Below are 27,004 nucleotides of genomic sequence, written 5' to 3'. Positions count from 1 at the left end.
CCAAAAAATCATGGTAAACTACAGCTGTTAGCCACACTTTGTACTCCTGACTGTGGATGAGATGTGAAAATGGTGGATTCGCTGTGAAGCTGGGTCACCCTCCCATCCAGTTGAATCTCAGGGACTTGCTCCACTGATGCCCAGACATAGTACCAAAATATGTGCATACCACTTTACAATTCAGAAAATTGCCAAGTCTTTGGGAAAAATACACGAAAAACAAGTAGCTGAGTAATAAGAACCGTTTTGTTTTTCTTTTTTTAATGTGAGAAATATTTCAAATGGCTTTAATCCAAATTGTGATTGGTTATGCATGCCTGGTATCTTCAAATTTAACCCAAGCTTTCCCCAAGTTGCCAAAGACAAAGGAAACTCTGGTTCTCTGAAGAAAACACTTAATTTTGGAGAACTACTCAGCCTGAGAGAGTGAGGATGACATTTACTCCGCACTGAAGCAGCCCCGTCATACGGCAGCACGGGACACTCTGGTATCAGCTGAGCATGCCCACACAGCCAAAGAACACTCTGTGCGTTCTACCTAAATACCTAGGGGTAAAATGAACAACTAGGAAACACAGAATACGCCTCTCCATTACTGCCACCTCACACAAGTCAGTCCCAAAATAGCATATGCCCGGGGCTGAGATCTACTGCTGAAAAATGCGAAGTTTCAGCAGCTCAAAGCATTTCCTGTGTCTGTCTCAGCTACCAGCCCCCACTTAAAGCTGTAGAATTATAAGATTAAGGAAGAGATTTGAGGAAAAAAAAGACAGATACACACACATATACAACATACGGTTTCCGAGGAGAGTGAGGGTTCCATGCTTGTGAGGGAGAAGGAGGAGGAATATGCCGAAGAACCCTCGGGTTTCTCCCAGATTTGAACATGCTGTACTGTGGCATGAGGTCAGCAGAGACTGACTCCAGCCCTGTGAGGCTGAATTCTACCCTGACAAAGCAGGATCACTGTAATATGAAGCAAGAGGACCCAGGGCATGTTGGCTGCTGTACAGAGTGGCTGTTCTAGAAAGTAATGGCAATTCCAAAACAAGGGATCTATGCTGTCACATGAGGTGATCTTCAGCCCAGTTAAGCAATAAGCACCCAAAATACTCTGAATCCCAAACACAGGCAGGTCAAAACATTAGGAGAAAACTTTGTTCCTCAAACCTATTTTGTGTCTGGAGGAAATGAGCAGGAAGTGGGAAATTCTAAGAACTATTGGTTATTTTGTTTTGTATCACAAATAATGTCCAGATTCTATTCTAAATGAGGCATAGTCGTTTGGACACTGTGACCTAGCCGAGGAGCCCCAAAACTTTTCTATTACTTTACAAAGGAAGAAGGGAGAATGTTCTAAAAAAAATATTTTTGGTGTTAGAGATACGCTGAAACTGAAGAGATGGTTTAAAAACCTCATTTCTCCCAAATACCCAAAAGGCAGAGGTTGCTGCAGACCTAGCGCACATTACCATTTCTTTTTAGGTCACCAAGAATGTATATAACTGTACTGTTAGAAATTTTTCCCTGAAATAAGGGGAACACACACACACACACACAAATCATGAAGAGAAAAAGGAACCAGGAGATGGAATTTCCGTCAAGACAAAAGCACAGGACACACAGTGCAGACAACCCTCCCCATTCTGTGGTCTCCCTTGTATCACGGAAGGTTTACTCCAGACCAGAGTGACCCAATCCTTTCATCATTCTCAAAAAGACACAGCTCTGATGAAAAGACTGGATTCCGGACTAGGGGTGGGGTTAGGCGTGACTATCAGGGGAGTCTCCGGAGCAATGGACACATGAACACGCACATGCACACCCTCAGTCAGCACACAGCATCAGCTTTCCCGCAAACGTCTCCCAAGTCCTCTGAAGCCCAGTTCTGCCATTTCTGGGATGCACGGCAATATAAATAAGAACACCTCAGGCCTCTGAGACTTCTGGGACTCTCATTTCACCTTCAAGCGTTTCAGGCCGCCTCACCTAAAGCATGGGCCCCATGCACCTTAATTCCCTTTCCTACTTTTATTTCCATCACAGATCTGTTCTCACAGACACCAACCGCCACAGATTTCTACGCAGAAACTGAAAGTCTGCAAATCAGAGTGTGAGTTCAAAGTTCTGTGCTTCCCCTGTGCCAGCTGACGATATCTCCAACAGCCACACTGCATCGGGGAGAAGCATGTCTGCTGCTTATTCATTCAGCAGTGGCAGAGGCTAACAACTCAAGCCTGAACTCTGTGCTTGTCATCAAGAAGATAACGGCACAGCTCAAATCAATGAATAAAAGCTGTTCTGTTCTCTTCTTGGGCTCTTTTCTGGTCTTGTACTCTTTTCAGTGTTACCTGTAATGGTGCGAAGTCGCTTCAGCAGTATGACTCTTTGCGACCCCATGGACTGCACCCTGCCAAGTTCCTCTGTCCATGGGATTCTCCAGGCAAGAATACTTGAGTGGGGTGCTGTGCTCTCCTCATTGGTCTTATATGTCCAAATAGTATTTCTCAACTCCACCAGGGAAAGGACAAGAAGTGTGGAAAGAGCAGAACGATCAGAGCTATGAAGTACTCAGGATCTGCTTAGTTTCACATTCAAAAATGAATCACAAGCACTTTACGGGTGGGGTGACAAGGGTCTTCAAAAGGTATGAATATGAGAAAATCAATTCAAGTAAAAAAACAAAAAATTCTAAGAAGTGACATCCTCATGGTCCAAAGCAAAGTCTGCCCATCTCCACAAGCTGTGGCACTGTGCCCTTTGGCACTTACCTCTACTCCCCACTCAGACATCTCACTGCTGCTCTGTCCCCGCTCTGCCTCCTGAAGAAAACTGTCCAGGACTCCAGCAGACACATGGATAAACTCTTACATGACTGTGCTTCAGAACATTTAGCTCTTCCGGGACTTACCAGTTAGTCAAATGGCATTTACCTTTGACCTTATTAACACAAGGTTCTGTTGCACCTCACCACTGAGATCACTAATCTCAGGACTAATCACCCCTTTGGAATTACATCCTAAGCTTTCATGTCTAAGAAATTAAATCTCATTGGTGCTACCCTATTCCCTCCCACTCCCCCTCCCATCAGGATCTATTATACCATCTTTCAAGCCAAAGTCAAGGTGGTATAAAGAAATCAAGCAAAACTACATTAGAATTGACTCTACTGATTACTGACTGTCCAACTTTCATAACCACTGAACGTCAGTTTCTTCATCAAAATAAGGATATAGCACACCTTTCAGCACACATTTCTGAGCACTGACATACAGATCATCAGATACTGCTGCTACAGTGAATAAACCCAAATTTCAAGAATAATCTCTTCTATGTACATGGCTCTTTACAGAAGTTTTCAAAGCAATTAATGTGACATAATCTCCATTTTACAAAAAAGGAACTTGAGATCTGCACAATTCCTGTATATGGCAGGGCCTCAGTAAATATTAGTGACTACTCTGAAGGTTGACTTATTCAAGATTACATAACTGGGGTGGGTTAGGATTAGAACCAAGGAATTCTGACTCTTCCCTAACATTCTTTCCACTATTTTGCCATTCAGTTATTTGCCTCTATTTCTGTGCTTCTGTGTTTATTTGGAGGAAATAAAATTATAAATTATATTTCTCATGCTCTATCTTTGTCATTTATTATTTCTATATTGACTTTCTTTAGCTTATATATATTTTTTGCATACTCAAACCTTCAAAGCTTCTCTATACATTCATCCTAATAAACTGAAGATTTCATGACTTATTTCAGCAAAATAAATTGAGATCATTTAGTTATTTCTTGATAGACTTCTAACACTACAACTTTACTCTCTATTTCCAATATTGTAATTTCTCCTGAGCAAATGTCTCATCTTTTGGTTTCCAACTGTCTACCATGGGGAAAGGACTCTCTGATCTAAATAGTCTGACCTCACACTCTTCACATAATTTACCTAGAAGCCAGATCAGAATTTTTTCATTTCTGTCATTTACATCTCTCTTCGTAAAGCAATGCTTAAGAATAATTTCCTTTGCCAAGAAGACTCATGGTCTTTTCAACAAATGATACCAACACAAGTAGCTATCAACATGCAAAAGAATGAAGTTGGACTCTTCCTCACAAAATATAAAAGATAAACTCAAAATGAATCAAGAATCGAAATGTAAGACCTAAAACTATGGGTGTAAATCTTCATGACCTTGGATTTAGTCAATGGTTTCTTAGATGTAACAGCAAAACCATAAGCCATAAAGGAACAAACAGATAAAACAGCCACAACAAACTTCAAAGTGCACCACTAAGAACATGAAAAAACAACCCATAGAAAGGGGAAAAACTTTTGGCAAATCATAAGCTTTTTAAGGGAACTGTACATAGAATATATAAAGAACTATTACAACTAAATGTTAGCGAGAAAACCCAAATGGGCAAAGGCCCTGAATAGACACTTCTCAATAGAAGACTGACAAATGGCCAAAATGTACATTAAAAAGATGCTCGACATCATTAGCCTTTAAGGGAATACAAATCAAAACCACAATGAAATACCAGTTCACACCTAGCTAGGATGACGATAGTAACTAGAATTGGTGAGAATGCAGAGAAAGTGGAACCCTCGTAGGCTGCCGGGGGGATGCGACATGCTACAGTCCCTGCGGCAAACAGTCTGGCAGTTCCTCAAACGATCAAACAGACCGTTACCATATGATTCAACACACCACTTAGAGGCACATGCCCAAGAGAAGTGAAGACAAACGTCCACAGAAAAACTTGTACCCAGACATTGACAACAGTATTATTCGTGAAAAAAGGAGAAGCAACTCAAATGTCTATCAACTGATGAATGATATATAAAATGTGATATTCATATAACTGAATATTACCTGGCACTAATAAAGAAATACTGCTAAATAACATACCGTATAATCTTGAAAACAGAATGCTAAGTTAAAGAAGCCAGTCACAAAGGATCATATATTTTATGATTTGATTTACATAAAATGTCCAGAACATTCAAATTCACAGAGACAGAAACTAGATTAGTGCTTGCCTGGGGCTGAGGGGAATGATAAGATTGGCAGTAATGGCTGGGATGTGCGGGCTTTCTTTCTGGGGTAATGAAAATGTTCTAAAATTAATCACAGTGACAGTTGTGAAACTGAATAAAGTAAAAGTCGTGCAACTATAAACTTCCATGGGTGAAGGGTATTATATGTGGATTATATTAAAAAAAAAACTGTTAAAGTTTGTTGAAAAGCCGTTAAAACTTGAAAAAGTCACTTCTTGATTAAACATTTCTAACAGGACTTGTGTTCTCAGCTACCCCGACTCTTAAGATCTATACAGATTTATTGCACAGATGTACTTGGTTACAGACAGAATGGTATATACCAAAGAAAGCATTCAGAGTCAAGGAGAGAAGAAAATGTAGACTGAATACCCACTTTGGCACCAATAACCTGTGTAGACAAGTCTTACTAAGCCCGTTTCCTCATCTGTGAAGCCTCTTGTGATAAAATTGTTGGCTGAATCAACTCTCTTAGAAAGATTTTCTCTTAGTTTGCACAAACCTGAACTTCATGAGCAGTTGAGAATTCTATGAAGGCTGCAATAAGGGATTAAAAAAAGAATTAAACATTCCAATAAAAGACTTCTGTAGAAAAGCGTCACCTGTACTTCATGCTATTTATTATGGTGAATCTTTGGTGAATATGCAGCTATTCCTCTACATGTTATATAAAGTATTCAGAGTAAAATATTTTATCACGAAATAAGAAAAACAAAGTTGTATTCACATTACACAAGTGGCACTGTGAAGTATATGCAACTGACATGTGAATTAGAAACACTCACAAAGCTGTTATGTTGTAAGGCACCATCAATTTTTTTGGATGATGAAATGTCTTTACATCCCAATGTAGTACTATTTTTAATCACAACTGCTACTATCGATAACCACCAGAAGCACAGTGACCTTTTAAGTACTAGGCTCTTCATATACATTACTTCATTTAATCCACAGAACACCTGGCCCTCTACTTATTCACTGGCTTCATTTCTAATGAAGAGGAAATTAAGGCTCAGCGAGGGTAAGCCACTTGCTTACCTGTGCTATTCAGCCTATCTCTGATGCTCTCGTAGGCTGGCCTACATCATATGACAAACCAAATCCCAAGGGAGATGCTTCATTTATGCTACCCATCCTAAAGGAAGGTAGCTTCCTTGCTAGCTTCATTTTTGTCCAGTGTCTTTGGGTTCACACTGTGACAGCAGTTCACAAGAACTGGGATGGTTTGTAAACACGTGTAACATTCGTACAGTATCCATCACTACTGGGCCTTGCCTGCTGAAACTCTCTCACCCTGGAATGCCCTTCTACATCCAAGAGCCTTTAAAGGCTCAAAGCCAATGCTCTCATGAAGTTTTCTCTGAGTTCCTTCTGTGGAAATCTTTCTCCCAATCACAGCATTTCACGAATATAATTATAAAACACCTACTCTGAGCCAGATGTTGTGATAGGCACTGAGTTAGAGATATTTACTTTTTTACCATATGGTGCAGGCCAAAAAAATCAACTGTATTTATGTTTCACTCAGTGTATAAAAACCGGCAAACAGGCTACATGGTCTGCAAAATGCCCTGATAGAGAAAAATGATCTTGATCATAGCTTCAGAAACAAAGACAGTGGAAGGTAAAAGGCATTTCTGAGTTCAGTTTCTAAACTCAAAGAAAAACTTAAAACTCACAACCTCGTTGCTATTGATTAATTTATTTAAAATTCAGGCTTTAAAAAATACTTTCACCATTTCATAAAACCCAAATCAAGAGCTTTTCTGGTAGGTTTCAACTGCCAATTTCCATTTGTTTTAAAGGAAAACAATTACTACAGTCCTAACAGCATCTAATGAAACATTCTAGTGACACCAGAGTATGATTTTAAAAGAGTTCCTTTGAAATTATCCAAATCTCTAGAGTAAATCTGATTAATCTTGTGTTCCATGTACCAAATTCAATGCAAAATGGATGCTTACACTGCTGCTAAGATGTTTAAAATCTTAATTTCACCTTGTAGTTACAAGTGTACTACCACTTAAACCAAGTAGAGAGAGCACTTCCAGCAACTTCAGGGGAAGAAGGATAAGGGGGCAGTGAGGCTGGTTTGCTGTAGAAGAGTTTAGAAAATCAAGTATTTTTAAGTTGAAACAACCCATTTCTCTTCACTCCTTTCTTAAAAACATTTAAAATAGCACACAGTATGTAATCTCAGTATAAACTTGAGAGTTTTACACATATTCAATATAATCTCATAACAGCCCTGGTAGGAAGTTATTACAACCACCATCTTCAACTCGAAGATGAAGCTGAGAGGATGAGAAACTTGCTCAAGGTAAGAGCACTGACCGGTAAAGGAGAAGAGATTTGAACCTAGGTGTTTCCAGCCAATATATATATATATGGTAATTCTGGGTAACCATTAAAGAGCACAACAACCGCCTTTGAGGCTTCCCACAATATGAAGAGAATAAAATCGCTTAGAAAACAAACATGTCATTGTCATGTGCTAAATCGAATTAAACTAGATTTCCAAGTACCAGCTACGAGTGCTAGAGACACCGATCTGATAGGGAAATTCTTCAAGAGTACATTAAAAAAAAAAAAAAAGAGAAAAAACATGTCCCACAGTTTCAAACATGCAGTCACATTTCTCGAAACTCACTCTTCTCTTTGGCTTGTATGATGCGATTATAAAACATCTGGTTGTCATGTCCTGCACCAACTCCACACCTTCTCTTGGGGGCTCATAATCAGAGTTAACACCAACAGCTTCTCAGCCACAGCACAAAAGATGCTTCCAAGAGTGGCTTCACATTTCTCTAAGTGTAGTTGTTGCCACAAGAATCCTCCCCGTCCAGAGTAACTGCCCTGAAGGGAGACCGTGTAGACCCTGCCTACACTTGTGCTGTGCAGCCTCTAGGGCAGCGTTGCTAGACATTCTGGATCCTAAGGGTATTGGCCTCTCTCCCTCCTTTTCAGCAGCACAAAGCATGTCCTTGCTACCCGAACAGAAAGACACAGCTGAACCTCTTTTCCTTCTATATAGTTTTTAAATCCCTGAAAGGGAGGAAAAGAAATGAATTATTCTTAGAGATTTCATGACTATACCTGTGGCTTTAAAAACTTTTAATTTTTTATAATATTTTAGACTGTTGATTACTGTATAATCTCAACTGTTAGAAAACCTGGTCCTAAAGCGATTCCACGAATAAACTAGATGATAAGGAGACAGTTATGATTACACTCACCGCTACCTGTGCATGTGCAGAATAGATGTTTTTTCCATGAGGATACGGGAAGGCTAAGGAAATTCAATAAAGCATTCCTAGCATTCTCACAAGAGAAAATGGACTAATATAGGGGACATCTGAAGCACTTACACCCTCATGAGTTGTATTAGTCGGTATACGCTTACTCCCCTCTTTGATAGGTCTTCTCTTTAAAGAGCGGGGCACGGGGCAAGGGTGTGTGCAGCGCCACGGCACCAGCATCTGTGCAGCGCCCAGGGCACCGAGGGTGCTCAGCTGGAGACAGTGGAGTGGGGAGCAGGCAGAGCACCTCCTTGCTCTCTCAGTTGGCTCCGGAACCTTGGGCAAGCTTTCTGAATCTGAGTCTCAGTGTCCTCATCAGTAAAACAGGATTATTCACTTTGTATAAATGCTGTGAGAATGAAATGAATTAATGTGTTGAGTTTTTTTTTTCCTCCTAGGCACAAAAAGGCCTTCAGTAAAAAGGTAATCCCCATATACTTGAAGACTAATCTAAAACATAAATTTAACCCTAAACACAAGCTCCATTAATGCAGGTTGCAAAAGGATTCTTAAAAATGAATTTATAGAGACTCCTCAGTTACCCACCCTGTTTTTAAAAATGTAATACAATGGTTCAGTCTTGTTCGAATCACATACCCTTTTGAGAATTTGATGAAAATTCTTCCTCCAGAAAAACTCATGGACACATACACATTTACATGTAATCCTAAGAAATTCAGGGACCCAAGATTAAAATTCCCATATGTAATATTTTGCTTTGGATACCAGGGAGCGCAGTCCAAACTATAATTCAGTGTTATCAGGTAAACCATCGATGTTTTGATGTTCTCCTTGTCCTTTCTTTGAAAACTTGTATTATATGCCTAAGAAGTTTTTGTGTATACTACTTCTATTTAGAAAATTTTAGACTCTATGTAACAGTCAATTCACATTAAATTGCAAATTCAAAATCAAAGTTTTTTCCTTAAGCTTTTAGGATTGGCTTATAAATCATGATTCTTTCCAAACGCTAGTAAAATTTAGCAATCTTAGCAATCTGTCTCAATTGTATAGAATCCACCTGCCAATGCAGGAGATATGGGTTCAATTTCTGGGTCAGGAAGATCCCCTGGAGCAGGAAATGGTAACCCACTCCAGTATTCTTGCCTGAAAAATCCCATGGACAGAGCCTGGTAGCTCAAAGAATTCGACACAACTGAGCAACTAACATTTTAATATATGGCTATAAGTCACTTATTTCCATCTTATTAATACCATTAACTACAAGTATAAACTGGCTTTTCTTTGGGAGTTTTTAATATAGCATCAGAGCTTAAATTATTCATATTTGGTATTTGAGAACCTCCTCCCAACTGTTTTATTCTTGAACAATTTTGCCAGAGTTGGGAGATTTGCTTCATTTTTTATCCAGATTCCTCTGTGGTGTATTTTGAACAAGTAGGGTAATTAATTTTTTTTAAGGTAAATTTAGTATGTATTTCTCTAAACCTTAGTTTCCTTGTTGGCAAGGAGCTCATTGGGTTGTTAGAGAAATGCAAATATGGTCATAGTATAAGTATTAAATATAAAATCCTTCTAGCCAACAATGACTAGAGAAAGCAGAATGGAAAAGAGATTGAGGGTTCCAGGCAGCTTAAGATAGGTGCAAGGTATTTAGTCTTGTTTTGATCTCTTTAAAGAACAAAAAAATCCAGGATATCCTCATTGTTTCAGAAAAAAACATAAAGATGTTTTAATATGACAAGTAAACTAATCTGTTATTCATGATCTCAGCTCATAGGGAATTAAGATTATCCTGAATTTGAAAGGCTAAGTTTTATGTAACATTATAAAAGTTTTATTTTGGCTTCCCAGGTGGCGCTAGTGGTAAAGAATCTGCCTGTCAATGCAGGAAATGCAAGAGATGTGGGTTCGATCCCTGGGTCGGGAAGATCCCCTGAAGTAGGAAATGGCAACCCACTCCAGTATTCTTGCCTGAGTAACTCCACGGACAGAGGAGCCTGGCAGGCTACAGTCCATGGGTTAGCAAAGAGTTGAACATGGACTGGGCACACACACACACACACAAAACAAGACTGTGATATCTCATAATTCAATAATTATCAGCACAGGCTGTGGAGCAAGGCATCTTCTAGTTGACCCAGAATTCAAAGGAATATAGATATTACAGTGTTAGAGCGCTCTTGGTCCAGATACGAGGTCATCAGGATTCCAGAGGGTTCTGGGGGGCAGAGCTGAACTATATTATTTGTGTTTTCAGTCAGCATCCAACTAACTGTCCTAATTGTCAAACAGTATGAAGAAATTGTGACCCTCACTGTAAGAGTTTAGGGGTCTCATTTCTAGTCAGAAAGTGAAAAGCAAAGAAATATCACCTGTGTAGAAGATTCTGAAAGGCATTTTCTTGGACTCTGATTCAGGCATACCGGAAAGTCAAAGTTGTTTGGGCTAGTGTTCTCTCCTTAAAAGACCTGCAGGGAGACTAACCACTCCCGCCAGGAGGAAACACGGAGACTGAAAGCTAGAGATGGGTTGCTGGCCACTCAAAACAAGGACCAAAAGGAAGGAGGGCAATGGATAAAAGCCCCCTCTGCCTCCTCTTTTCTTCCTTCTGTGGAAACGGCAAAACCCAGTCAGAATTATCTTCCACTTGATACAACTACTAACTGCTATGTGAGCCAGAACTGCTTGCTAGGTCTGAGACGAGACCGATAAAAAGAAAAGGAGAGATCAGTGCCCTGATGTCCTGGGAGGCCAAGCTGGAGGGCTAAATTCACTCATTCATCAGTTCATATACATTGTCATTCATCCAAATATTTGGAGTTTATGGCATCTGTAAGGCTTTGTGCTAGTATGCATGGAGAATACAGAGAAGACTGTGCTACTGAAAAGCTGGATGGAAACTAACGCCTAAGATGTAGATTTTCAAATATTTAGCGCAATGCCTGGCACATAATAAGCAGTCAACAAACGCTAGCCATTATTCTCAAAAATCAAATGGTTCTTCAGATGATACAACAATGCTCACTAAACAATCCTTATGATACATGCTTTTTAAAAATCACTTTTGAGATATAATTCATACACCATTACAGTTCACCCATTTAAAGTATACAATTCAATGATTATTTGTATATTCACAGAAATGCACACCCATCACCATGATCAATCTTAGAACATCTTCCTCACCTCAAAAAGGAGCCCCCTACCCCTTAAGTCATCTCCCTCCTATTACCCCATTCCTCCTGATCCTGTGTAACCACCGATCTACTTTCTGTCTTTACAGCCTTGCCTAGTCTAGGTATTTCATATACATGGAATCACACAATATGTGGCCTTTTGTAATTGCTTTTTTTACTTAAAACATTTCTAAGGTTCATTCTTGTCATAGCACATATCAGCACTTCTTTAGGATGTTTTCTTAAAGTGAAGCCTTCTTTTGAAAAGCAAATAATCACTCCCTAATCTGAAGAATTAGGAGGAAGGCCGAGAGGAGATACTTCACATTCAAGGTCACGAGGGGTGGCTGTGAGGAGATACCCTTCATCCAAGGTAAGGAGCAGCGGCTGCGCTTTGCTGGAGATACCCCACGTTCAAGGTAAGAGAAACCCAAGATGGTAGGTGTTGTGAGAGGCATCAGAGAGCAGACACACAAACCATAATCACAGAAAACTAGCCAATCTGATCACACGGACCACAGCCTTGTCTAACTCAATGAAACTAAGCCATGCCCGTGGGGCAACCCAAGACGGGTGGGTCATGGTGGAGAGGTCTGACAGAATGTGGTCCACTGGAGAAGGGAATGGCAAACCACTTCAGTATTCTTGCCTTGAGAACCCCATGAACAGTATGAAAAGGCAAAAAGATAGGACACTGAAAGAGGAACTCCCCAGGTCAGTAGGTGCCCAATATGCTACTGGAGATCAGTGGAGGAATAACTCCAGAAAGAATGAAGGGATGGAGCCAAAGCAAAAACAATACCCAGGTGTGGATGTGACTGGTGATAGAAGCAAGGTCTGATGCTGTAAAGAGCAATATTGCATAGGAACCTGGAATGTCAGGTCCATGAATCAAGGCAAATTGGAAGTGGTCAAACAGGAGATGGGAAGAGTGAACATCGACATTTTAGGAATCAGCAAACTAAAATGGACTGGAATGGGTGAATTTAACTCAGATGACCATTATATCTACTACTGTGGGCAGGAATCCCTTAGAAGAAATGGAGTAGCCATCACGGTCAACAAGAGAGTCTGAAATGCAATACTTGGATGCAATCTCAAAAATGACAGAATGATCTCTGTTCATTTCCAAGGCAAACCATTCAATATCACAGTAATCCAAGTCTGTGCCCCAACCAGTAACACTGAAAAAGATGAAGTTGAACGGTTCTATGAAGACCTACAAGACCTTTTAGAACTAACACCCAAAAAAGATGTCCTTTTCATTACAGAGGACTGGAATGCAAAAGTAGGAAGTCAAGAAACACCTGGGGTAACAGGCAAATTTGGCCTTGGAATACGGAATGAAGCAGGGCAAAAGCTAGTAGAGTTTTGCCAAGAGAACACACTGGTCATAGCAAACACCCTCTTCCAACAACACCAGAGAAGACTCTACACATGGACATCACCAGATGGTCAACACCGAAATCAGATTGATTATATTCTTTGCAGCCAAAGATGGAGAAGTTCTATACAGTCAGCAAAAACAAGACCAGGAGCTGACTGTGGCTCAGATCATCAGCTCTTTATTGCCAAATTCAGACTTAAATTGAGAAAGCAGGGAAGAACACTAGACCATTCATGTATGACTTAAATCAAATTCCTTATGATTATACAGTCAAAGTGAGAAATAGATTTAAGGGACTAGATGTGATAGATAGAGTGCCTGATGAACTATGGACGGAGGTTCGCGACATTGTATAGGACACAGGGATCAAGACCATCCCCATGGAAAAGAAATGCAAAAAAGCAAAATGGCTGTCTGGGGAGGCCTTACAAATAGCTGTGAAAAGAAGAGAAGCAAAAAGCAAAGGAGAAAAGGAAAGATATAAGCATCTGAATGCAGAGTTCCAAAGAATAGCAAGAAGAGATAAGAAAGCCTTCCTCAGCGATCAATAGGAAGAAATAGAGGAAAACAACAGAATGGGAAAGACTAGAGATCTCTTCAAGAAAATTAGAGATACCAATGGAACATTTCATGCAAAGATGGGCTCAATAAAGGACAGAAATGGTATGGACCTAACAGAAGCAGAAGATATTAAGAAGAGGTGGCAAGGATACACAGAAGAATTGTACAAAAAAGATCTTCACAACCAAGATAATCACGATGGTGTGATCACTCACCTAGAGTCAGACATCCTGGAATGTGAAGTCAAGTGGGCCTTAGAAAGATCACTACGAACAAAGCTGGTGGAGCTGATGGAATTCCAGTTGAGCTATTTCAAATCCTGGAAGAAGATGCTGTGAAAGTGCTTCACTCAATATGCCAGCAAATTTGGACAACTCAGCAGTGGCCACAGGACTGGAAAAGGTCAGTGTTCATTCTAATCCCAAAGAAAGGCAATGCCAAAGAATGCTCAAACTACCGCACAATTGCACTCATCTCACACGCTAGTAAAGTAATACTCAAAATTCTCCAAGCCAGGCTTCAGCAATATGTGAACCGTGAATTTCCTGATGTTCAAGCTGGTTTTAGAAAAGGCAGAGGAACCAGAGATCAAATTGCCAACATCCACTGGATCATGAAAAAAGCAAGAGAGTTCCAGAAAAACATCTATTTCTGCTTTGTTGACTATGCCAAAGCCTTTGACTGTGTGGATCACAATAAACTATGGAAAATTCTGAAAGAGATGGGAATCCCAGACCACCTAACCTGCTTCTTGAGAAACCTACATGCAGTTCAGGAAGCAACAGTTAAAACTGGACATGAACAACAGACTGGTTCCAGATAGGAAAAGGAGTACGTCAAGGCTGTATACTGTCACCCTGCTTATTTAACTTATATGCAGAGTATATCATGAGAAATGCTGGGCTGGAAGAAGCACAAGCTGGAATCAAGACTGCCGGGAGAAATATCAATAACCTCAGATATGCAGATGACACCACCCTTATGGCAGAAAGTGAAGAGGAACTAAAAGGCCTCTTGATGAAAGTGAAAGAGGAAAGTGAAAAAGTTGGCTTAAAGCTCAACATTCAGAAAACGAAGATCATGGCATCTGGTCCCATCACTTCATGGCAAATAGATGGGGAAACAGTGGAAACAGTGTCAGACTTTATTTTGGGGGGCTCCAAAATCACTGCAAATGGTGACTGCAGCCATGAAATTAAAAGACGCTTACTCCTTGGAAGGAAAGTTATGACCAACCTAGATAGCATATTCAAAAGCAGAGACATTACTTTGCCAACAAAGGTCCATCTAGTCAAGGCTATGGTTTTTCCAGTGGTCATGTATGGATGTGAGAGGTGGACTGTGAAGAAAGCTGAGCACCGAAGAATTGATGCTTTTGAACTGTGGTGTTGGAGAAGACTCTTGAGAGTCCCTTGGACTGCAAGGAGATCCAACCAGTCCATTCTAAAGGAGATCAGTCCTGGGTGTTCATTGGAACTCCAATACTTTGGCCACCTCACGCCAAGAGTTGACTCATTGGAAAAGACTGATGCTGGGAGGGATTGGGGGCAGGAGGAGAACGGGATGACAGAGGATGAGACGGCTGGATGGCATCACTGACTCGATGGACATGAGTTTGGGTGAACTCCGGGAGTTGGTGATGGACAGGGAGGCCTGGCCTGCTGCAATTCATGGGGTTGTAAGGAGTTGGACACCTCTGAGCGACTGAACTGAACTGAATCTGAAGAATAATTATTTCACTTTGCTTGAGGTGTGTTATAATAGATGGCAAGATACAGCTCTTCCTCACAATACAGTTTGAAGATATTTCACTAGAAAGTAAAATTTTAAAGTCCCCAATGCAAACAACTTCTGAAGACCATTTTTTAAATGCCCACATATATAGACATAAGGATCTTAATGTGTTCGTGAGTTCATTATTTAAAAAGAAGTTTAGTGAGAGGTGCCTCCTGAGAGGTAAATGATTTTAGCAACTAGATCTCTAGGCATTTTGTTTTATTATAAATCCTACTGAACGGGTGTTTCTTTTTCCCTCCTGTTGTCCCCCACCATGAGAAATTTAAACCATCCATTCTTTTTCTGACTCAAGAATAAGATTTGAAGACTAAGTTGCAAAGGAAAATGGATCTGGTTTAAGGCTTTATACCATAGTCCCAAATGAAATTAATCCATCCCACAAGAGAAAATCAGGATAAAATATAACACGGCTATTCACTTAGTTCAAAGGATTTCTATTCTCACACTGAGGCAAGCCAGGCTGTCAGGGTTTTTCCATCCACAAAATACAGGGTTGGATAAGGTCTCTTCCATCTCTGAGAGACTATGACTTTTCTCTTTAATCCTTTTGAACACAGGCATAAAGAGCTGTACTATGACTTGCCTGAGGCTAAAGAGAAGCGTGTCAGCATGGCTAGGGTTAGACTCCTGATTCATCCCTGTATTCACTGGGGATATCCAGAGAAAGAAGTCAGACTCATTTCTGACCTCACAGACTTCACGGTCTAGTAGGGAGGAAGGACAAGCAAACGGTAATGGCTGTGACACCCAGAGAACCAGGAGAAGGAAGGGGTAAGAGCTGGGAATTTTGTCTTCTCTTCTTTGAAATACTTCACATCCCCCTCCAAATATGATTTTTCTATAAAGCAATCTAGGTTAGACCTCATTCACTTAGGTTCTTACACTGATGTTTGGAAATGATGTAAAGGTTGACATACCTACTCTTGACCAGGGGTAAAGATAAACCAAGAACAATTAAACCACACTTCTCTTCTTATGGCACGTAAGCTATGCTGATTTACAGAGGGGGAACAAAACTGCACAGTTTATTTTTTAAATGCTCTTTTTATTATTAATCACAAACTCTGCCTGAATCAAGCAACAAAGAATATGTTACCTATCTTTTCCTTTAGCAGTTAAAGGTCTTTCTTTAAGGTGATAATTACCAAAGGATTATTGTAGCCAACACACTCTTTACCTTCTGATTTTATTACATGTGTCATGAATTCAAACGGATCCATCCTGCACTGTATTTTTGATGCAAAATGGAACTTTCATTTCCCTTATATTGTTAAACGGAAACATTCTGTCCTTGGCAAGCAAACAATTTTGCCTGAGGTTGGTAACTATTTGGAGCTCCAAGGGATTCTGTGATTATCTGAGGTCCAATTAAATGAAAGACCAGAAAAATGAAAACCGTATCTGTACTTACAGAGGTATTAAGAACACAGGTTTGACACAATTCTTTAAACACTACCAAAATGCTCCTAAACTACAGATTTTAATTCTACAATCTATGAACTTGGAGATTATCTCCAGAGAGTGTGCAAAATTTCCCACACCTTCAGGGAAGACACTCTGAATTTGGGTTCCAGGACAGTACACAGTAAAATGAATATGTAATTGCAATTTGTACACTTGACTAAAAAGACGGACTATAATTAGGTTAAACCTAAAATTGAATTTCTGGCCTCCTAAGCACTCTAACAAAAATGAAGAGATGTGAACAACAACAGGAGTATCCCAGGCACCGCCCACGGGAGAGGAGAGGAGTCAGTTGAGATGTGTGTGCTCTGAGGTTTCTGTCAATGTGATACTACTACTATCAGAATCTCTGGCTCTCTTGAGGACTCTAATACTTAACTCTAATTGTCCCAACCACTACACTCTCAGAAATCAACATGTCCATAGTAGGGAATGTGAGAATGGTAGCTGTGCTCAGTCCTTAAGTCGTGTCTCAGGGACTGTAGCCCTCCAGGCTTCTCTGTCCATGGGATTTTCCAGGCAAGAAGACTGAAGCCCTAGGGAATGGTAGAGGAAAGCTTTGATAGGAGGGAAGCAGCTGATCTTGGCTTAAAGAATAGTTAAGACCTGGATAAGGAGATTGGGGGGTGGGCCGGAAAAGGAAAGGGAGGATAAAGTGATCCGGGCTGTAAGAAAAACCTGAGTGAAAAGCAAGAGGGAACAAATACAGAGCCTGTACAGGAAACAATGAACGATTCAGTCTGGCTGAACCCTAGGCTCACTGGCTAATGAAGTTAGGTTAATTGTCCTCTGTCATGAGAGGACTTAACCAATAAGCTGAGGAATATGAGCTTCATTTTGAGTACAGAGGGAGCAACTGAAGACTGTATGGCATGACTGAGCCCATGAGAGACACAGCTTACAAAGATTGATGTGGTGCACAGGCCACATAGATACGGGAAAGGCAGAGCTGGAAGTGGGTGTGGGAAGTTAAAAAGCTAGACTTTTCTGAATGCACCCTGCTTTGTAGATTTGACTTTGGAACCATGTAAATGTTTTGTGCGATTATAAAATCAAATTCAATCAGAATGGGGGAAAAACCTCTAAATGTAAAAAGTGAAATGAAAGAAGCCCAACAGCATCAAGCTGGTAAGATAACAGAAAATTTTGAAAAAGTAAAAGAAGAAAATAAAAACTTAAAAATTCATGTCTGACTCTTTGCGACCCCATGGACCTGCCAGGCTCCTCTGTCCATGGGACTCTCCAGGCAAGAATACTGGAGTGGGTTGCCATTCCCTTCTCCAGGGGATCTTCGCAGCCCAGGGATGGAACTCAGGTCTCCTAAACTGCAGGCAGGTTCTTTACCATCTGCACTACCACAGAAGCCCCAAATTATTTCAAGTGATTTTAAAATATATTCTTACTGTACTTTGTACCTTAAAGACCAAAAGAACTACAAAGAAATATTAAACTGTTTTCAGTTGTCATCCTGGCACAACACAGAAGCAATGAGCATATTTAGCGCTCAGAATGGTCCCCAAATGTTGTTCCTCACTAAAGGAACCAGGGCTCCTTGGAAGAACACAGATGATTCTAGGTCTGGAGAAGAAAATTTCTTGACTTTCGTGTTACACAAGGACTGCTGGGGTCCTGTGAAAATGTCTAAGGGCCATTTCAGAGAATAGTATTATTCAGGGTACTGACCACTTTGTCATTTAGCTTGAGGTATCAGTCTATTTATGAATCACATATATATTGAATATTCTTTCCATAAAACTGTCAGTAGGCAGAATAAATTATCATACTCCAAAATGCTATGAATGTTCTATTAATATATACATTTCTTACCACAGATGACCTTTAAGGAATGTATATTAAGAATCTAGAAGGTGGAAGTATAATGGTGAACATGGAAGATTTCACCCCTGCCCTCACAAAGCCTACAGTCTAGTGGAACACAAAGACAATTCAAAATACTGAGACAGTGGCCTGGTAGATGGTAGGCAGTACACAGTGCTGAGAGAACACAAAAGAAGGGCAACTGGCTTAGAGCTGGTGGGCCACCAAGTTTCTCTGGAGCAATGACATCAAAGCTGAGACCCAAAGGACATTCAGGAGTTTGTATATATTTGCTTATTTCTTGGGAATGGAAACTGGAGAGTGAGTAGTGACAGGATTAGGAAAAGGGAGGGAAATCAATGCAAAAATAGCCACAGCATGACTCCTCATGACTAAGAGGGAAAAAAATAGTAATTTAGAGTGGCTGGTGGATAGCAAAGCTGAGGCAAAAAGGTAAGCAGAGGCCAGGTCATAAAAAAAAAAAAAATCTACAGATTACGCTAGGGCAGTTTTAACTCTATCCTGAGGCAGCCAGTGAAGAACTTTTGGCAGAAGGAAGCCTTAATTAAATCTGTCTGAACAGCCAAATCCCTTGAGGAGGGCACGGCAACCCACTCTAGTATCCTTGCCTGAAGAATCCCATGGACAGAGGAGCCTGGCAGGCTACAGCCCACGGGGTCACAAAGAGTCAGACACGACTGAACCGACATAGCATGCATACATGCACGCACATCCAGAATGGATTAGAAGGGGGCATGATAAAGGACGCAAAGAGACCCACCAGAAGTCTGCTGTCAGAACTCAGGTGCAACGCTGGGGATGGAAGCACGCTCTCAAATACTCGCTATTTGAGAGATGTGTAGCAAGCAGGGTCAATGGCTTCTATTGGTTAGGGGCTGAGGGTGTGACGGGGGAAAGATTAGAAGCTGAAAATAATGCCTCCTCTTCCGTCATAAGTAACTGGGTACACAGTGGGTGACCCTTAATGAGAAAAGACTGGGAAAGAAGTAAGTTTGGGGAAAGGGGCGGGGAAGACGAGCTCATTTTTGACCATATTAAACACTGAGTGACTGTGAGAGATCCCAGAAGAGGCAAGAAGCAGGCAACCAGCACTGTTCCTCATTCCCCACATTCAATCCATCACCAAATCCTCTGAAGTCCACTTTCAAAAACCAAGATACAGCACAACTCTGTCCACCTCCTTTCATCTCCACTGTTAGCCAGCATATTGCAAAGCATCAGTATTTTTCTTGATGGCTGCCATATATCCACTTCTATTACCTAGTCCCCATGCTATAAGTAATCTTTCTAAAATATGAATCAGATCATATTACTCCCTATTTTAACCCTTGAAGGGCTTCCTATTGAATTTAAAAATGAAATCGAACTCCTTATCATGGCCAAAAAATTCCTCCATGACACTGACCATTTTTCTTCTTTTATCTACTGCTCTTACTCATTTGGGCAAGTTCTCTGCTTTTAGAATCTCTGCACTAGGGAACTGCCTCACTTCCCTTTATTCCCCTTTCTCCCCTCAACACAAACGTCTTTGCCTTCAGATTTCATCTCAAATACCATCTCCTCAAAGAATCCTCCTCTAGCCACTCCCTTCCACATTGCATGACTTACTGGACTACAATCTGTAACCTCGATTGTTTGCCTATTTCCTACACCATAAATTCCATGAGAACTGAAACCTTATTTATCTTTTCCACTGCTCTACTTTGTACAGATGGAAGAGAGTTGACCCTCAACACGTTTGCCGAATGAATTAACAATTGAATAAATGCACAAAATGAATGGAACTGAAGCTCAGAAGGAAAAGCTCAGCTGGAGCCCCTGATTTGGGCATCTTCCTCATGTGTATGACAAGTGATGCCAAGAAAACACATATTGCCCACGGGAAGTATAGACAGAGAATAAAAGAGCCCTTAAAACAGAGCCCGGAGGAACATCGACACCTAAGAGATGAGCAGAAGAAGAGGGTCTATACACACAAAGGAACAAATCGGAAGAACCAGAGATAAAGAAGGAAAACCAGGAGATACTCCCAAAGTGCTGGACGCTGTAGAACAGCACTCCTTATTGGAAAGGCAGCTTGGCATTAAGGAGAAGTATGTATCACTGAAGTCGGACATATATTCCTACCACCTGCCAGGGACTATGCTAGGAGCTGGGATATAAAATCAAACAAGAAATAGATAAAATGCTACTAATGACTATTCAAAGACTGGTACACAATACAATCTTCTCCAAGTGTGCTATAAGCAAGTCCCAATCCGAATCTTAATTATCACAACTGCTGGGAAGATTAAATGAGATCTTGTTCATAAAGTGCTGAGTATAATTTCTGAAACACAACAGGCATCTAATCAATCACAGTTACTATTATAAAACTATCTTCCCTTCACTGATTAAAAGAAAAATTACAGCACACTACAGCAATTTATGGCAATCTTCCCTTGGGGAATAATTTGATTTAAAAATTCATTATCTATTCTGGGAATACTAAAATAAGCAAAAGGATAGGATTCTTTATAGGGAAACTACTGACAAGTACCAATTCAAGGTTTTTTCCAAGATTCCAGTTTGGTTTTAGCACAGGTACAGAAGTGACTTAAGTGACTCAGAAGTAGGTCATCCCGTTAGCACACAGCTCTTTGAGTTCCCCACCCCTCATATACCACTCAGAGAAAGACCCTAAAACCTGCCTTTCCCCTCAAAACACAAGTTCCTTGGGCTTATCTTATTCCCGAACAAGACTTCCTGACTTTCCTAAAATGAGACAGATTAGAAGAAAAGTATCACAGTTCAGTCAGATCTCATTTTTTGCACTTTTATTTTGCTAGATTATCCCTTTTAGAGTCAAGAGGCTCGCTTCTTTTAAAATAAAGAACAAAAAAGTCAGCTGAGCTGAAAGAACACAGATTCCTCAAAAACACTAAACAAGAGAAAAATGCCCAAGTATTTCTCACTTAAATTCCAACTGGGAACATGAGGCTGAAATACCGCGGACCAACAGGAACCTTTACTCTGCATGCCATGCGATCCAACCCCCAGCCGGAATGCCTCCTTCCTCAGAGCACACACTACTTCCCATTGATTCCCCCACTTCAGTTGGTGTCCAGACCTCAGAGACCAAGGCTGCACTGGTATCTTCCAGCCAAAGGAAAATTATTTTCTTTGCTTCTCTTTTGTCCCTCTCTAACAGATTGCCAGTTCTTTTGTCCAGACCATGTGGGCAGCGGAGCTAAAGAACTTCTGCCAGTTATACACGCTTAGCAAGCAAAAAGTAAACAAGACACATTCTTCTAAGCTGAAATGTTCTAAAAGCAAACTACAGCAGTTAGGTTTCTAAATATTTTCAGGTAAACAGTCTATTTACTAGAGTGTATTAACAGACTAAGATCTGGAATAAGGAAAAAAAACAATTCAAAATTTAAACTGAGCAAAATTTTCATTTAATATGAAGCTCAAAAGAGCATGAAACCGGAAAATAAGGGGGAAGAAATCCTAATCATGATTGGATCACTATGCAGCTGTGCTTTTGGCCTTGTTTACCCACTGATGCAATTAGGCTAAAGACACTTTCTCCCTTTCTGCCTTCGAAACAGGTTGAATTTCACAATATCTCATCTCCCTGCAGTAAAGCATAACTGCCAGAAGTGTACTACATCTCAAGGCAGTATGTTCCCTTTAAGAAAAGTTAATCAAACAGCCTAACTCCACTCTAACGGGGCTTTCTTTTGTGTGTGTGTTTCCGAGAACCAAGCACCAAATGACTGTATCTTGATTTGGCAATTTGTCTGGAATGCAATGACTTATGGCAGAAGCACAATATCCCCCATCATAATACACAGAGACTACTGGCAGCAGTAAATCAACCAAGAGTGGTCATGTGCTCTCAGAAATAAACTGGGAGCAGAAGTTAAACACCAAGAAGTAATTCCTAGCTTCAAATTATCTGTTCAGTTGTTATTTCTAAGACATCACTGCAAAATTAAAAGAAATCTTACATTTTACCTTTTAATTTTCTACATAAGGTGAAAGCCTAGTAAGTCTCTTAACATTTTCTTCTAATAACAACCAAAATATAAGTCAATCTTCTGGGTCCCTACCAATCTTAAGCTCTTCCTCTTTCCTACATTTTCATTGTCTGTGATCACCATTTCAGTAGAAGTTCCTTTTGTAATATGACATCAAATACTTTAAAGATGTAAAAAAGGTTCACCTGAGATACCTTTTGGGGATGGAGAAGCAGGGACACTTCTCCCTCACCCTAGCTTTACTGAGCTACAATGAACATGCTGTGACACATTTAACTTATATTCATTGTTCAGTTGCTCAGTCGTGTCCGACTCCCTGCAATCCCATGGACTGCAGTACGCCAGGCTTCCCTGTCCTTCACTATCTCCCAGAGTTTGCTCAAATCCATGTCCATTGAGTTGGTGATGCCATCCAACTATCTTACCCTCTATCACCCCCTTCTTCTGCCCTCAATTTTACCCAGCATCAGGGTTGTTTCCAATAAGTCAGCTCTTTGCATCAGGTGGCCAAAGTACTAGAGCTTCAGCAACCATCCTTCCAGTGAATATTCAGGGTTGATTTCCTTTAGAATTTACTGATTTGAACTCCTTGCTGTCCAAGGGGCTTTCAAGAGACTTCTTAATTTATATAGTGGTTGGTTCTTTAATATTATGGGAAATATCTTCAAATAGTGGTGGTTAGATAATTAAAAGTTATAAAAAGAACATATTCAAAGTACTCATGCTAAAAATTTGTCTCTCTGAATTCCTTTCAGATCTTAGTGGATCAGGTGGTCTGAAGAACAGGAAATATTATGAAGTCATATCTTTCCAAGTAAAATGGCAGTCACACCAACGATCAACATCTTAAACCAGAAGAGAATAACATGCAGTGAGGCATGACTGTTTCTGTATATACATAGTCAGAAGGCTTAGTCATTAAGCAGTTTGAGTAGACCTAAGGACTGTCTACTTCTGACCCCACTGAGGACAGTCCCGGGTCGATTACCCGCCTTCCTAGGTGCCAGTAAGGGAGCTAAGACTTCTGTCACTTTCATCCCTCGCCTGTCAAGCCAGAATAATTCATTCAGCGACATTTCTGTGACCAAAAAAACACTTGGGTTTGATTTTACTGCCTCTTCCAATTACATCCCATTTCAAGCCCTTCCCCCCACCCCCCACCCCCCCAGCCCCCCGCCAGGCTTCCTAAAGAAGCTGTCCACACTTACTAATGTCCTTTCTCTATCCCATATTCCACTTATCGGTCTGTTAACCAGCTTCCCACCTAGTCAACTGAAATTATATTCCTCAGTAAGATTTTTCTGTTTTGCTCACATAATGAGAAGAGAAGTAAACGGAAGGGTCAGCAGAGAATTTAGGGTCAAGACATCCACTTGACACTCACAAGCTGTGTATACTTCAACACTTCACTTCCCATCGCTGAGCACTTTCCTCCTCTGTAAACGGAATGGATTAGATGACAATCTCTAGGGTCTCTTCCTCTATTAAACCTATAGTTTCACAACTAAATTCAATCAGCCTTCATCCTTTTCTCTTTGCTGTATGACACTAATCACCACCTTCACTCCTCTATTATTTGCTCAAAGCTCTTCCACTCATGACTTCAGGTATTATCTCTACACTAATATCACCACCAAATTCTCTATTTCCAAATACACAGTCTCTCCACTTGGCCATTACATCTTCATCAAAGACATAATACACCCAAACTTGTACTTACACCCAAACCAACAAACCACCCTTCAGCTTGCTCCAAATATCCTGTTCCCTTAATAATTCCTAATTACCCAAAGTCTTGGATGCTATGCGAGTCTGAGTCTTCCTCCTTCCGTCTCCTTTTCATTCGATCCTGCTGGTCCTTCTTTCTGGACAGCAGATGCTCCCCCTTTCGAAACGTCGTCACTCATGGCGGGATTGCTCTAAACACCACTGCTTGTTTTCCCAGGCCTAGTTCGCTCACTTTCCCAGCCAATATCCTTTTGCATTGTCCAATACGGCAGCCACTAACTGCAGGCGGCTTTTAAATTAAGTTTAAAATTCAGTTTCTCGTTCACACCAGTTGCAGTTCAAGGCTCAACAGCCACATATGGTAGGTGACTATTACACTGGACAGCACAGATACATTTCCATCCTCACAGAAAGTTCTATTGGAAGGAGCCATAATCTTAGACAAAACTTCTTAGCACACTATTTACATCATGGGTTTTCTTACTAAATATTTAGTAAGAATATGGGCTGGATTGCTAACACTTAATCAAACCAGTCTGAAATCTTTATCTGGACGTCGAAACGTTCCAGACTTGGCTTCATCAAACTGCTTTGTACATTTTCTTTGCCAACACATACTCTGTTCGCCAAACTGCTCTCAGTGATCACGTAGTGGACAATGCTCATTATCACATTCATTCATTATTTCATTCAATAAATAAACCACGTATGAGACACAGATTCCAGCAATACTGCAGAAAAGGAAACAGACAATAATCTTCTGACCGACTCTGCTTCCTCTCCACTCACTGGCTTCCTACCCGTCTATCCTTCAAAGCCCATCTTCTTCAAGCTCTCCTAGCTTATTTTCCCCTCTCAAAGTTCTCAGGGCACTAGTACACAGCCCACATTTGGACACAATTAAGTAAAATTTAGTTTTATATTCTTTCATGCTTTATGATCCCACCTAGAATTCAATCTACTTAAGGAATTTGGCATTTACTACCAAGAGAGGAGATATTTCTGTGTTAATATGAATTTAACTTGGAGAAGGAAACGGCAATCCACTCCAGTGTTCTTGCCTGGAGAATCCCAGGGACGGGGGAGCCTGGTGGGCTGCCGTCTATGGGGTCGCACAGAGTCGGACACGACTGAAGCGACTTAGCAGCAACAGCAGCATGAATGTAACTAAAAGCAGAGTTATAAGAGACACTGAAATCTTATTTTATATATCTACTAAGTAGGACAATAACATTTGTTCTATCTAAATCATGGAATCAAACTAAATAAGAGTGAATAACTTTGATTTTTCTTGTTGGCAAGAAGAAATCTCTAGGGATTCATTATTTATAAAAAAGCTGAAAAATAAAGAGTAGGCAAAAGGTTACTATGCTGTTGTTACATTCAAGGGAAATGATGAAACCACTTTTAAAAAGTTATACACTAAGATTTCTGCTCAATAATAAAACACAATGTTCCATGGAATACTGCATTCTTAATTCAGGATGGCGCTTTTCTTTCCTTCCATTTTTTTCAAAGAAACAATTCATTCACGTTTTCAATAAACAGGAACTAGGCATCTACTATACCCTAGATGCTGAAGATACGTTAATAAAATAGACAAACACTCTCCAAGGAATTACATTCTTGAGGTGGGGGCAGGAAGGGGGAAAGAGAACAGATAAATTAGTAAATCATATAGTATATTAGTTATTGTACACTAAAAGGTAATAAATGATAGGAATAAAAAATAAAACAAGGAGATATCCTAATTTATATTTTAGAGTGCTCAGGGAAGGTCTCACTAAGAAGATCTGACAAGACAACACCTAAGGTAGGATCTGAAAGCAATGACCACATGAATGATGTGGCTCCCTGGAGAAAGAAGAACCCGGAGACAGCAGAGTACAGTGCAAAGGTACTGAGGGAGCAGAGTGCTTGGTACGTTCCAGGAATAGCTAGAGGGCCAATGTCAAGGAAATCAAACTGAATATTCATTGGAGAGACTGATGCTGAAGCTGAAGCTCCAATACTCTGGCCACCTGATGTGAAGAGCTGACTTGTTGGAAAAGACCCTGATGCTGGGAAAGACTGAAGGCAGGAGGAGAAGAGGACGACAGAGGATGAGATGGCTGGATGGCATCAGCAACTCCGGGACGTGAGTTTGGGTAGGCTCTGGGAGTTGGTGATGGACAGGGAAGCCTGGCGTGCTGCAATCCATGGGGTCGCAAAGAGTTGGACACGACTGAGCGACTGAACTTACCTTAGTGTGGTCAGAGAGTTAATGAAGAAACAGATTGTGTAGGGCTCTACAGACCGCGTACAAGTGAGTAACAAAGGAAAACACTGGAGAGTTTTGATCATATGAATAATATCATCTGGCTTAAGTTTTATTAGGATTATTCTGTCTTTTGTGATAAGAAGAAAATTCTAGTGGGGCAAAAGTAGATGCTAAAAGACTCGTGAGGAGGTTAATGCAGTAATTCAGGTGAAAGAGTGTGTCAGCAGAGAACAGATATTGGCAAATTCTAGATACATTTAAAAGTGAAGTCAAGAGGATTTGCTGATAAACTGGGAGTGAGAAAGAGGCATCAAAGGTGACTCAAAGATTTCCAATCTGAAGGGTGGAGGTGTTGTTAACTGTGAAGGAGAACTGCAAGGGGACCAGGGGGGAAAGGATACCAGAAGCTTAGTTTGGGACATATTATGTCTCAAACGTC

At 40.5% G+C, this 27,004-nt stretch overlaps 1 protein-coding gene across 11 annotated transcripts in view; it reads right to left on the bottom strand.

Moving 5' to 3' along the window:
- Positions 1 to 27,004, bottom strand: part of TMCC1 (transmembrane and coiled-coil domain family 1) — a 156,626-nt gene that overhangs the window by 45,037 nt on the left and 84,585 nt on the right. The window contains exon 1 of one of the 11 annotated variants that reach the window (XM_061397138.1): positions 2,772 to 3,064. The exons of 9 other annotated variants lie outside the window; for them this stretch is intronic. In XM_061397138.1, the coding sequence (XP_061253122.1) occupies positions 2,772 to 2,792 (21 nt within the window). In that variant the 5' untranslated portion in view covers positions 2,793 to 3,064. Of the gene's footprint in view, positions 1 to 796; positions 1,549 to 2,771; positions 3,065 to 27,004 lie in introns of those variants that run through there. One more of the 11 variants, XM_061397136.1, reaches the window with a different exon arrangement.

The sequence above is a fragment of the Bos javanicus genome, chromosome 22, assembly GCF_032452875.1.
Source record: "Bos javanicus breed banteng chromosome 22, ARS-OSU_banteng_1.0, whole genome shotgun sequence".
NCBI classification, from domain to species: domain Eukaryota; kingdom Metazoa; phylum Chordata; class Mammalia; order Artiodactyla; family Bovidae; genus Bos; species Bos javanicus.
The sequence above is the reverse complement of the archived record's forward strand: the minus strand, read 5'-3'. Positions and strand labels throughout refer to the sequence as shown.